The following is a 14,097-nucleotide window of genomic DNA, read 5'->3' as shown; positions in this document are numbered from 1 at the left end:
TGTACTTCCTTTTCTTAACAGCAGAATGTAATTCAATATTAATAACTCGGGGTCACTAACATGAACATTTCTCTTCTATTCTGCAGTAGGTGTCGATGTGGCACAGCAGGGCAAAGCTGTCCTATGCTCAGGACATACTCTCATATTTACTTGCCACTGTCACTAAAAGGGAGTAAAGACATTTCGGATGCAAAACCTCCTGGCTAATTATAACAACAGTTATCACTGATTTGACCTGGCACATGAAAGATACTCACGTATTTCTTTTTTTTTTTTTTTTGACATTTTTTTTGAGATTTTATTTATTTATTTCTAGGCAGAGAGGAAGGGAGGGAGAAAGAGAGGGAGGGAAATATCAATGTGTGGTTGCCTTTCAAGTGGCCCCCACTGGAGACCTGGCCCACAACCCAGGCATGTGCCCTAACTGGGAATTGAACCAGTGACCCTTTGGTTCTCAGCCAGTGCTCAATCCACTGAGCTACACCAGCCAGGGCGATACTCACGTATTTCTTGATTAAATGAATCATCTTCACAGAAGTTCTGTGGGGTAGATACTATTAATATTCATATTCTACAGATGAAGGCACTTGGCTAGATAACTGAGAGAGCTGTTTCCCCCGAGGTCACACGGGGTAGGCCGCAGAGCCAGGATCAGAACACTGCTGGACCCCGGCGGCAGCACGCTGTTAACTCACATGCCACGTGGTGCCGCCGTTCCCTAAGGGGCTGCAATCACTCCCTTAACGGACGTCCCTCAGCTTTTTGTTCCACAGCAGCCTTATTTCGATTTCACTCACATACCATAGGATTCACTCATTTAAAGTGAACAGTTCAATGGCTTTTTGTGTATACCAATTGTGCAACCATCACCACAATCCACTTGAGAGCATTTCAACACCCCTAAAAGAACCCCCTGTCTGTTTTCAGCCACCTTCCCAGCCTGAGGCAACCCCTAATCCTTCTGTCTCTACAAATGTGCCTCTTCTGGATACTTCGTGTAAAAGGAACCAGATGCGTGTCTCCTTTCAGTCGCACAACGCTCTCCAGGTTCGCCCTCGCTGTAGCGGGTACCAGTACTCCACTTCTTTAACGGCTGAACAATACTCACTGTGCGGCTATACCACAATTATTAAACTATTTTTCATCAGCTGAAAGACATTTGGGTGGTTTCCACTTTTTCCGTGCATCTTCACTTTTAAAAATCGATTTTTTATTGAGGCATAAAATGCAATAAGTATACAAACCTTAAGCACACAGCTCAGTGAATTTTTACAACATGAATACACTTAGGTAATCATCCCCCAGTTCAAGATACAGAACACAACCAGAAATCCCGAAGTTTCTCTCGTGTCTTCCACTCAGTCTCTATACCTGTCAAAGAGAACTGCTTTTCTGTGACATCTGTGCTGCCTGTCTGTGCACCGTACGTAAACGGGCTCTCACTGCATGTAGTGTGTGTCTGTGTACCTGGCTCCTTTTGCTAAACATATTTTTGAGACTCATCCATGTTGGGTTTTGAATTTACTGTGTACAACTGCTGTACAGTATTCCATTGTAAGAATGTTAGACAACGCATCATTTTATGCTGATACTGGTTTATCTTTAGTTTCTTGCTATTACGAATAACGTTGCTATGAGCATTCTTGTACACATGTACTCCTTCCTGTAGGGCATATAGCTAAAGGTGAAACTTTAGCTGGGCTGTGGAGTAGGAACCTCTTCAGCTCCATCAGGTACCGTACAACGGTTTTCCAAAATGGTTGCACCAACCCACACTCCTACACACGGCATGAGAGTTCTAATGGCTCCGCATGCCCGCCAACTTCTGGTATTGTCAGCTTTAAAAAAATTGGCTATTTTGGTGGGAACATAGTAGTATCTCATTGCAGTTTGAATTTCCCCGTGGGCTAATGATATTGAGCACTTTCACGTGGTTTTGTCCACCGGCTATCTTCTTTCAGGAAGTGCCTGTTCAATTCTACACACTCATGGACATCCTTTGATGGGTATGTTGCAAATATCTTCTCCTACTCTGTGACTTGCCTTTTCATTCTAATTTATGATTCTCTTCCTTTAAGGTTTGTGCTTTTTGTGTCCTGTTTAAGAAATCTTTGCCTATCCCAAGGTCGTGAGGTTACTCTTCTGGTATTACCTTCTAGAAGTGTTAATATTTTACCTTTTCACACTTAGATCTGTGAGCCACAGGAAACTGATTTTTACATTTGGTGTGAAGTAGGAGTCAAAGTTCATTTTTTCCCACACGGATAGTCACTTGACCCTGTATGACTTACTGATAAAACCGCCATTTCCTCACTACACTGCAGTGATACCTTTGTCGAAAACCAGGTGATCAAAAATGAGTGGGTCTGTTTCTGCATTCTCTCTATTGCCTGTCCACCTTGACTTCTGAACAGCAACTGAATATATTATTTCAGCATAACCATGTCAATTTTAATCTTTCATTTTTATATTTTCATTGAGCACTTAATTTTTATCTGGCACAGTTCTAAGTGCCAGGGATCATTTCATTTAATCTTCCCAGAAATTTTAAGCTGGATTATTATCCCCACTGTATAGATGGGAAATGTGAGGCATGGATATGTTAATTTTTTCCTCTGAAATACAGACTGTGTCTCTTCTCATTCTGTTGTCACACTATCTACTTTTATGGAAAAGCACCAGTAGCACATGCAACTTTTGGCATCTACTGCTAATATCTTTAAGGCTAGGTTGTGTTTTGCAACAATAGGCATAAATGGAGCTTTGTTCCTTTAGCTTTTCATGTACTCAAAGTATTTTGGAACTGGAAGACATTTGAGAAGCTGTCTCGTCCAAATACCCATATAGCCGAGGAAAGGGAATTTCAGAGAAACCACAGACATGTCCAAACTCACACGATGCAGGAGAGGTGGGGATGAGACAGGAGCCCAGCTCGCCTGCCCCTACCCCAGCGCTCCTCCTGGTGCACCGCAACAGCCGCTCGTCGTGCCGTGAGTGTGTCGGATTGCGGAGACTTCTTCACTGGCTTCCAAGTTTACCTTGGTGCCAGATACTTGAGGATGCCTGACTGGTAGGTGCCAGATTATCTTGGCTTTAATGAGGAAGGAAACTGGAACCAATCAGCAGAGCTGGAAGCAGATGAACAGGCCACAGTCCAAATTTGGTTTAACAAGGTGCACTGAGACATCCATGAAAAAAGAGAATTTCCGAAGCCCAGACCCCACAGAAACCAGGCTAGAAGATTCAAATGGAACATAGGAATAAGACTTAGAGGGGTGGAGCTGTCTCTCCACTTAATCTTTCCACTTAGATTCTGTGTCCTCAAAACAGGAACTCATTGGCAAGCCTCCCAGAAGCCCACTTCCATGCCAGAGGACTCGCATGACTACTCAGTTACTTGGATTTTTTGAGTCAAGGTACAATTCAGTAAAAAAATGATCATACTACAAGGACAGCTAAAGCTGCTCACTCACGCATGCCCCAGATGAATGGAGAAGACAAGCACATCCTTGTGAGCTGACCACACTACAGAATTTCCAATTCTCCTCCCAGGTGGAGGAGAAATCCTGGGCCATGCTACAAAAGTAAGGTCTGTCTGAGATCAAGTGCTCAGGTTGCCTTGCATTTGCCTGAGGTCAGAATGCCCTCTGACATAAGAAACTGCAAGAGGAAAAAGAAGTGTTTCAAAGCTGGGATTAGAAATGACTTCACACAGAACAGGAGAGGGGGAGGACTAGCATTGGAAGCACTGGGCATCATGAAGACGTCAGACACAAAACCCAGAAACGGACCTAGCCTGATGTGGAATTTTTCTTTTCCAAAAATCTATAGAACATTTATCAAGGGTTTTTTTTTCCCCTACAAAACAAGGAACAGATTTTAAACATAGTTTCTTTTAGTTAAATTAAATGTTGCACATAGATGTTATTTTTAAACGACATATGGCATGTTTCCAACATCTAATAGATTAAACTTTCCAAATTAAGTTACCTCTTACAGTACAGTATTTAGGAAGGGCATCCCGTGGGACCAGGCATTTCAGGGTCCAGCTTGCTGAAGGGCAGGAGCCAGGGAGATGCTCTCTCTGCAGTGCCTGAAGTAAGACTCCAATCACAGAGCCTATTTCCTACCCAATGCTCTAAGTGACAAGAAGTTAGCATGCTGATGCCCAATTTCTATTCCATGTCGACAGGGGACATGTGAAGGCATGGAGTGGAAGGTGGGGCTCAGCCAGCACGAAGGACATGGTAAAACACCCTGTGCGCGGCCAGGCGTGGTGCAGAGCACAATGGAATGCCACACCGTCCTGAAGTCATCTCACTGCGTAAGCAGCAGGAGAAGCAGCAGGCCCGCTCTCCTACTAGATGCAGAGCTGACACCTTCAGCTTCTGTTTCATGCAGCAATCCCACTGCCACTGCAGGGCACTGGCTGATGGCAGAGCAAGGCATGGGTATGTTCTTCCCTAGAGGGCACGAGCCTTCCAGGGTTACTCCTCCTGGGAAGGGGCAAGTCCTCAGGTGGGAAATACAGGAGGTAGGCCCAAGGCCTCCTTCTGGAATCTCTTAGGTCAGGACTTTTGAAGAGCAGATGTTGAGGTGCGCCTGGGTGATGCCAGTGCAGTGTGGGGACAGGTCTAAACCTAGGTGGACCTGGTTTACATTTGATCTTTGTGTCTTCATTAGGTACATTTTTATATTTAATCTTAGTGTCTTCATGTTTTAAGTGTGTCCATTAAAAATTTTTTTTAAAGCATATAGCTAGATTTACTGGTCAAATAGTCCTTGGTTTTTAACTACAGAGTTAAATTTAATACGTTTGTTTATTTTTTGGTATCTTAATATGTGCTTTTTATCTGTCCTGCTTCTTTCTTTCTTTTTTGTCTCTTTTTAAAAACCTTTTTTATTGATTATGCTATTACAGTTGTCTCAATTTTCCCCCTTTGCCACCTCCACCCACACCCCCACATTCCCTCCAGCAATCACTCCCCCTTAGATCATGTCCATGGGTCATGCATGTAAATTCTTTGTCTTCTCCATTTCTGATACTGTTCTTAACAACCCATCTGTGCAGTACCTACCAATTTGCACTTCTTAATCCCTGCACCTTTCCTCCCATTCTTCCCCTACCCCACTCCCTCCCAACTGATAACCCTCCAAATGATCTCCGAATCTATGATCCTATTTGTTTTGCTAGTTTGCTTTTTAGGTGCAACTGTTGATAGTTGTGAATTTATTGCCATTTTAGTGTTCATAGTTTTGATCTTTTTCTTAAATAAGTCCCTTTAACATTTCACATCATAATAGCTTGGTGATGGTGAACTCCTTTATCTTTTCCTTGTCTGGGAAGCGCTTTATCTGCCCTTCTTTTCTAAATGATAGCTTCGCTGGATAGGGTCATCTCGGTAGCTCCTTTGAATACTTCTTGCCAATTCCTTCTTGTCTGCGAAGTTTCTTCTGCGAACTCAGCTGACAGTCTTATCGGAAATCCTTTGTAGGTAACTCTCTGCTTTTCTCTTGCTGCTTTTAAGATTTTTCTCTTTAACTTTTGGCATTTTAATTATGATGTGCCTTGGTGTGTTCCTCTCTGCGTCCATCTTGTTTGGGGTTCTCTGTGCTTTCCTGGACTTGTATGTCTATTTCCTTCACCAAATTAGTTAAGTTTTCTTTCATTATTGTTTCAAATAAGTTTTCAATTTTTTGCTCTTCCTCTTCTCCTTCTAGCATCCCTATGATTCAGATGTTGGTACGTTTGAAGTTGTTCCAGAGGATCCTTAGCCTATCCTTGTTTTTTTTTGGATTCTTTTTTCTTCTTGCTTTTCTGATTGAATGTTTTTTCCCCTTATGTTCCAAATCATCAGTTTGATTCTCAGCTTCATCCACTCCACTGTTGATTCCCTATAAATTTTTCTTTATTTCACTTGGTATAACCTTCATTTCTGCCTGGATCTTTTTTATGCTGTTAAAGTACCCAATGAGTTCCTTGAGCATCCTAATAAGCAGTGTTTTGAATTCTGCATCTGACAGATTGCTTATCTCCATTTTGTTTAGTTCTTTTTCTGGAGTTTTGTTCTGTTCATTTGGGCCATACTTGTTTGCCTCCTCATTTTGGCAGCCTCCCTGTGTTTGTTTCCATGTATTAGGTAGAGCTGCTTGACTCCCTGTCTTAGTAGCATGGCCTATTGTAGCAAAGTGGACAAGTAAATGGGATGGGGCAGAGCCTTAGCTCATTGCCTGGTCAGGGCAACCCGTGTGAACCAGAATCATGGAGTCTCAGATATGGTGTTGCACTCTCTGGCACTGTGTCAGGGAGGGCTCAGAAAGGGGACAATGCCACTGCCTGACCTCTGGAGTTTTATCTGGGAGGAAGCTGTCCCCCAGCTCTTGCCCTGATTCCAGACACTTTAATTTTTCCCTGTATGCCACTGGTGCTTTCTGCTCTCATGCTGCAGCCCTGAGGCGAGTAAATCTGTGTAAGTCCTAAGTCCATTGCAGACCCTTTTAAGAGGAGACTCTTGAGAATCCTGCAGTTTCTTCTGCCACCCCAATCCCCACTGGTTTTTACAGCCAGAAGTTATGGGGACTTACCTTGCTGGCACTGGAACCCTGGGCTGGGTGGTCTGGTGTAGAGCTGGGATCACCCATTCCACAGCTCCACATCTCCACGCCTCCACCCCTCCTACCTGTCTGGATGAATGTGACTTCTATAATTCCTTTGTGGTCGGACTTCCACACAGCTTGATTTTCTGATGATTCTGGGTGGTAGCTGTTTTGTAGCCTAGTTGTAAATTTTTCTGTGGTTGTGTGAGGAGGTGTTTATCTACACCTCCATTTTGACACTAGCCTGCTTCTTTCTATACATTTTTTCCCTCATGTCATGCTTTCTTTTACACTGAGGTGTTTCTGTGTGTTTTCCTCATTCCATTTGCCTCTCTCTGCAAGTTTGGAAGTTCTTTACTGTATTTCTATTATTCAAAAGATATTTAAAATGTTCATGGAATAGGAACACTATAAATATGTATGATATAAAATCTAAAAATAATGCAGAATATTAAAAAAGCATATGTACATGTTCTTATGTTTCAAATTCTGTTCCAAAGTTAAATCCTAACATGCCAATATTTTTTCAAACATTAATGGGTTTTGGTAAAATACCCTTAGTTTGGCAATTTAATAGCACTCTAATACTAGAAAAACAGAAATGAGATCTAATAGCTATGCTTGGTATTTTGTGTCTACTTTTTAAGACTTCCATTTTGGCAGGGCCAAAAGTGGAAACAGGAATTTTTGTTATTTGAGTGAATAAATGCTGTGTTCCCCTATGACATGCATGAAAAACAGAGTAAAGTTTGGTAATTTGTCCTATGTATTTTGTGGGGAAGCACAGGCAGCTTCTATTGTTACAGTTATAATAAGTAATTTCCATTTTTTGGCCCAGTGCTTGTACCCATAGCATATGTTCATACAGTAAGTCATCTTATAACTTCCCCTTATCTGTAACATTTGTAAAGCTAACCTTTATAGGCTCAACTTTAAAAACTTTCTCCTTTTCTAAGATAAGCACTAAAGCTATAAATTTTCCTCCAAGCATTGCTTTAGCTGCATCCTTCCATGTTTCATGACTTTATGTGCATTGACATTTACTAGAATTTTATCTTTGGCAAATCTTTAAGGCTTCTGTTGAGGATGAATTCCTCCAGAGAGAATATGGTTCTGATTTTGTCTGGATTCTGAAAACACTGTCTACCTGGTACCACTTTAAATACTTGGCTTGGAATTTTATGGACCATGCAGGTAGTGTTAATTCAGGTCCTAAGAAAATAGTCTTAGTCAGTAGGCTTCAAAAGATACTATTAGGTTGGCCACTTTAGCACATCCTTCCTTGGTCACCTGCTCTTGTTTTACTCCTGGCTTCTAAGGACTAGCCATCCTTTCTTGTCAGCTTAGCCATACACTTTTAAAATGTGTGTCCTTTTCAACAGCTATATTGAAGAAGGGTTTTTCAGGCTATTCATTCGACAGTATTGCTGGGAATGTAAGTCCTATGCAAAATACTGTGTGTACATACACAGCTGCGCATTTTTCTGGGAAGAGTCCATGGCTATTAGGAGACGCTCAAAGGGATCTGCGACACGAAGAGACTAACCCATTACCACCAGTCTGTCTCCGCCTTCTGCATACTAAAATAGTAGATTTTACCTGGTGTTTTACAGATTTCTAGGCAAGAGGAAATTCTGCAGATAACCATTTAAAGCTGATTTTTATTCTCAAAATGTCACCTGATCTTTATGTTCTAGTATTACCTTGACATGATCCCCATGTAGCCACCTAACCTCCAAACATTCCCAACAGAAGGAACTCAAAAAAATCGGTTCAATTTCCAATGTCTTAGATGACCATTAATTGAGACCTATCTGTAGAGAGAGATACTTGGATTCTGGGATTACCAACCTTCTCCTTCTCCAATGGGGAAGCCTTTCCTAAAGAAGGTTTTTCTTAACTATCAAGCCTGTTTGCCAATATAATTCTGGTTTTTATATCACAAACTGGTCTTTTTCTATTATGCTGAGATTCATTCAGAAAGTTAATTTTATCAGAAAGTTAGTACTCACTGAATTTGGAAATGGCAAAGATATAGACAGGAGGGAGATGGAGGAAAACGACAAAATAAAACCATGAAACAAGTCGCCATGGCAGCCTATAGGTGTGAAATGGGAAGAGCAGTGCAGACCATGCAAAAGACACATGAACAAAAATAATGGAGAAGGAGTGAGGCTCAGACACGCCAATCACAGAGCTGGAGGAACAGGTGTCGGGAACATAAGATGTAACTCAGCGATCCCATAGTATCGCTGAGACGTCATGAAATGCAATGAAAGACTTGATTGTGATGATGGAAAGGTACACCAAATTCCAAAAAAATAGACTGTTTCAGGAGAACACGTGGAGTAGATTCATATGGCAGCATATAAGCCCACAGAAAACTCACAGACTTAAGGGTCAAAACATAAATGGCAAGGTAAGAAACAGAGAAAACCGAGTAAAGCTCCAAAGGTATACACCAGGTTGCTTGGTTAGACTAACTAGACCAAACGGTTTTTAAACATAGGTTTTGATACTCAGGATATAGAGATATCCAAGGCACTCCTTGCCCTTAGGAAATAAGCAAAAAGGGGAATTAAATCCACAAGCAATGATGTTTATTGACTGCTGAATTAGTGACATGAAGAAAATGTGTTGATAGGCTAGAAACAATTCATTCTGCTAGGAGGTAAGAAAGGCTCTGCAGGTTTTATCTTGCTCTTCAGTGGGATTTCAGCCGACACAGAGGTAGGCAGGAAGGCCAGGCATTCTAAACAGAGGGCAGAGGGCAAGCAGAGGCCCAGAGGCAGGGCAGAGTGCAGTGGGATGTGTAGAGCCTTGAGTGGCTAACTGTCATTAGGGGTGTGTGTATATTAGGGGAAGTGCTATTGGGAGGTGGGGATGGTCAAAGAGGAGGCTGGAGACTCATCTTAGAGGGCTTTTATAACAAAGCTCTGCTAAAATATGTGGACTACACCGACACGTGCAAGATTTTCATGCAGAAAAGCATCATGACCTGGTTCTTATGCATGCGTAGTAGAAGAGATAACTGGGCAGCAAGGTGGACAGGAGGAAGAAGGGAAGTTATTGAAATGGCCATGACAGTGCTAAGAGGAATCGAATGTGATGCCAGGAGTCCTTTTCTAAAAAGCCTTTGGTAGACCAGGTGGCAGTTGATGCTTTTATAAAAGGAGGGGACAGAGAAAAAAAATAGGTTCAGAGGGGAGGCAAGGTCCCAGCACCCTTGTCTTGGTGCTGGCCACACTTTCCCTCCCAGCAAGCTTCCAGATTGCGACTGTGGTTCCCAGACCTAGGAGGCTGAGGGTTTTGAAGAAAATCAATCCCCTCGACTTGCTAGGAGTAACTCCAACTCAGCATACCTGGCCAGTGTATCTGGGAATGGGGTTACGGTGGGTTTCTGGTCAGCACCCCCGCACCTGTGCCCTCAGTAGGCGGTTCTGCCCCCTCCCATGGGTAAAGCAGGTAGTATCAGGTGTGAAGACTCAGCAGCAGCCCATTCTCTATGACTTGCCACTCATCTCAAAGGGAGAGGTGGTCTCCCTCCGTCTTGGGCTCACTCTCCACTTATACTCTGAGTTCACTCCCTCCTTCTTCAAGACCTTGCAGATATAATCAACAGCTCTCATTCCCATATTTTCAACTTCTCCATCTCTTATCTCTCAATACAGAGACACATTAAAATTGCTTCCATCTTAAAAACAAAGGAAAAGTCCCCTCCCACCCTGCCCTGCTGCTCACAGGAAACAATCTCCATTCCTGTCTTCCACCAGCTCCTTGACCACCCACAGTCTGCATTCCTCTTCTCAACGCCACTGACAGTTTCACCAAGGTCATCCCAGTCACCAAACCGAGACTTCTCCGGTCCTCTTCTGCCTGCCTTTCCTACCTCCTTCCTGACTCTTCACCCTCAGCCTGCCCAGCCCGTCTCTGCTTTGCCACCCATCTCTATGGCCTCACCCTCTGGGTTACTCTGTTGGGCATCTCTCCCAGAGGTCCAGCCTGGTCTTCCTTTCAGTCTGTGACTTCTCCTGGGTAGTCAGTCCCAGGCCCATGCACTGATGACTCACAACTCCCCACTCCAGCCCCAACTCCTTTTACTTGTCCCCTCGGTATTTCTACCTGGATGTCTCTCAGGGACTGCAAACTCAACATGCGCTTTTCTGAACTCACCATCTTTCCCCCTCAGAAACCAGTTTCCCTCAATATGTCCTACTGAATGGCATTACATTCCATCCAGTGCCCAAGCCAGAAACTTAGATGACATTTTAGATTCTTCTCTTCTACCCAATATCAAAAGTTTATTAACTCATTAAGCAAACATTTTCACATGTGTCCTCAGGTTAGACAGCATCTGTTTATGTGGTCATTTCTTATATTTGGACAGTAGGATCGGCTCTTCCTTCTTTTGAGTCAGTTTGCTGTGCTCTGTGGGGAAGAGAAATATGAGTGGGTGGCTCGTATTTCAGAACAGAGGGGTGTGCTCCCTGGTTCAGACAAAGCAGTAAGGAGGGGGAGACAGAGAAGTGGGACATCACTACGGGTATCCAGCCCAAGCATTCCATCAAGTCTTCCACTAAGTTGTGTTTAAGGTGCCAATTCCGATTTCCAGAAAGCTTCAGGATGAGTGATTTGTTTGTTTGTTCTTCTTCATTCATCCCTACACTCATTTCCCCCAGTGGTTTTTAGTACATTCACCAAGCTGTGCAACCAGCAACACTCTAATTCCAGAACACTTCATCACCCCCTAAAGAAACCCCATGCCCATTAGCAGTATTCCTCATCCCCCCTCTCCTTAGCTCCCCAACCCTTCATTTCTAGGGTAACCCTGACAGGCTCAGTGACAATTCGTCATTAGAGGAGAAAACACTAGAGAAACAAGACAGGAGAGAAGCGGTGAACATCGATTTCGTGTAGGATCTGTTGGAAGCCCAAACAAACGAACGCCAAATGAAGGTCCTCACTCGTCAGGCTAACAATTTCCTCTTTCGGAGACTAGGGTGAAGCAATCGTGGGTTTAACTGGACAGAATGGGTGGTACCACTCCAGACTCCGCCTGCCCGGTAAGGAGGACCTGGCTGGGAGAGCCACCATGCCCTGGCCACCAGCGAGCAGAGGTCTGGGTGCAGACAGTCAGGTACCTCAGACCCCGTAAAGGCAGAAGGAACGCCGTGGCGCGGGAAATGGGCCCAAACTTCCAAAGCTACAGGGCACGGAATAACATACAGGGTGCTCAGCTGAGAAGCTGTGACTCAGAAATATGGGATCTTTGTTATCTGGTCTCCGAAGGGCTATCACCTGAGAGCCGAGACTTGTTGTGTAGGCCACCAGGGGCATAAATGGGACTCATGGGTGGAAAATTACAGGGTGACAGCAACATTTCAGGTCATTGTAAGGGAGGGTTTCCTTAGTCATGCAATCCTCAGGCCAAATGGGCTGCCTGTGAGGGAGAGTGTTAAAATGCAATTTGGACATTTAATAAGTGGATGCTGTAGAGGTAATCTGAAAAACAGAAGGTAATGTGACAACTGTGGCCTTCCAGCACTTGACTGGTGAGGTCAACTGTGGTGTGTCTTGCAAGTGACCTGTTAGAGCAATAAAACTGAAGCGTGTGATTTACTGTATTTAGATTGGGGGTTATCACTATAACACCACTCTTACTTACTTACATTGTTAAGCACTTTCTTGAGCAAAAGTGAAAAACTCCACGTTCAAGGTAGCAGGCTGGGGAATGCTCACAGGAATGTTCCACTCAAGTGTGTTTATAGGTGGAGCATTACCAGGCTAGATGACTGGTAGGATCCCTTCCAAAGCTGAGATTCCTCAAAGGTAGGGGCATACCCCCCTCCCCCCGCCCCCTGCCCCTGGCCTTCCAACCTAATCAGGGCCCATGGGAGAACAGGTGTCACTGTGTTTCTGCTGCATTTATCTGCAGACTGTACAGTCACAGTCTCAGTCGCATGCATACAGGAGATACTAGCAACAAGTCCTGGGGTTACATTGGAAATATGTAGAAAGGGAGGGTGAGGACTAAATTAGCTACAACTGTCTGCGTGTTTTATTTTCACAGAACAGTCATTCAGATGATTTCAATGGGAACAAAGAAAAATTTATATATAGAATTGTATCCCTGGAACCTATATAATTTTATTAACCAGTGTCACCCCAATAAATTCAATAAAGAAATAAATAAAATGGTTATAGATGATGTAAATATGGCCAGAAAACATTATTTGCTCTCTGAAACATTAAACATTTTTTCCTCCAAGCAAGAAATGACATGAACTGGTAACTAACAGAACTTGAACTTAGCCAACCTCACCTCCATCCAAACTGGAACTTTTACTTTTCAGCTCCCTGGATAAATGGCCTTGGCAGAAATTGCTGTCACAAAGGCCAACTGTAGAAGTGCCACCATAAAAACACTTGACTGACCAACTCAGGCCTTTGCAGATTCCTCCCTGACTCCTCTCCCTTGTCCTTTTTCTGCTGCTCTGCCAAATGACCAGATGTTAAGTACTCCTCTGGAATGCAAGAATAACTGAGCAGATGGAAGGTATCTAGTCACCTGGTGCAGTGCGCTACTCGGCAGCCCTTGGATTTCTGGCACCTCATAATATTTTTTATTACAAAATTTTTTTCATTATAAAACTATTATTACCACATTATAAAAATTTGGGAACTAGAGAAAATAGAAAAATCACTTATGATCCCATCATCCCAGTAAAATCATTGTTTGCATTTGGTGCACTGTCTACGTTCCTTCAGGGTTCTCCAGAGAGAGTCGTATGGACCACATGTGTGCAGCGTATCTGTGCCCCACCTCCCCTGAAAAGGGTCTGCAGCAGCATTTAATGTAAATCCTTGTCATCAGACAGAGAGCTCCATGTGGACACACTCTCTCCAAAACCAGCTTGACCTTCTGTCTGCCCAGGTTCTACCTCCTCATCCTCTAGGTTGCAGCTTGCGCCCCATCTTGAACTCCCCTCCCTGAACTCTGGTGTAACACCCATTCCCACGGATATGGATGTTATTGCCCTCTCTCACATCCCTCTTCCCCAGCCCCAGCAACACTGCCACCCTCTCCAGCCCAGCTCCTTACTACCTACCTACATCCCCAAACAATTACAGTGCTTCTCCGACTTGTTTCTCTGCCTCTACTTCCTTTCCTTATCCTTCATCTTGTGCCAATAAACTGTTTTCCTTATTTTTACTGCTCTCCCTAAACCACAGATTGAAAACAATCGATTTCGGACTGTCTGGCAAAGTAGATTCTTCAGTTACAAAAATGTACAACTTGTCCCCAATCTACCTTTCTTACCCTACCTGTTACCACTGCCCTACCGGAAACCTCTGCAGTGATCTGGTACACAGGAAACTAGAGGCAAGACACAGGACAGCTCCCTGGTGTCCCGCCCTGCAAGGCAAGTATCACTGGGGCCAGCTGCGATGAAGTAACAAGTACTAGACCTGTCCTTCTCATGAGCAACTATGAACGGG

At 43.6% G+C, this 14,097-nt stretch overlaps 1 protein-coding gene across 7 annotated transcripts in view; it reads right to left on the bottom strand.

Moving 5' to 3' along the window:
• The window catches only part of DIS3L2 (DIS3 like 3'-5' exoribonuclease 2), a 280,596-nt gene that overhangs the window by 105,470 nt on the left and 161,029 nt on the right, over positions 1 to 14,097 (bottom strand). The window contains exon 11 of one of the 7 annotated variants that reach the window (XM_045198027.3): positions 10,449 to 11,025. The exons of the other annotated variants lie outside the window; for them this stretch is intronic. Within the exon in view, the coding sequence (XP_045053962.2) occupies positions 10,964 to 11,025 (62 nt within the window). The 3' untranslated portion in view covers positions 10,449 to 10,963. Of the gene's footprint in view, positions 1 to 10,448; positions 11,026 to 14,097 lie in introns of those variants that run through there. 7 annotated transcript variants of the gene reach the window in all.

The sequence above is a fragment of the Desmodus rotundus genome, chromosome 2, assembly GCF_022682495.2.
Source record: "Desmodus rotundus isolate HL8 chromosome 2, HLdesRot8A.1, whole genome shotgun sequence".
NCBI classification, from domain to species: Eukaryota; Metazoa; Chordata; class Mammalia; order Chiroptera; family Phyllostomidae; genus Desmodus; species Desmodus rotundus.
Note: the sequence above shows the minus strand (reverse complement) of the source record. Positions and strands in the feature narration are given on the sequence as shown.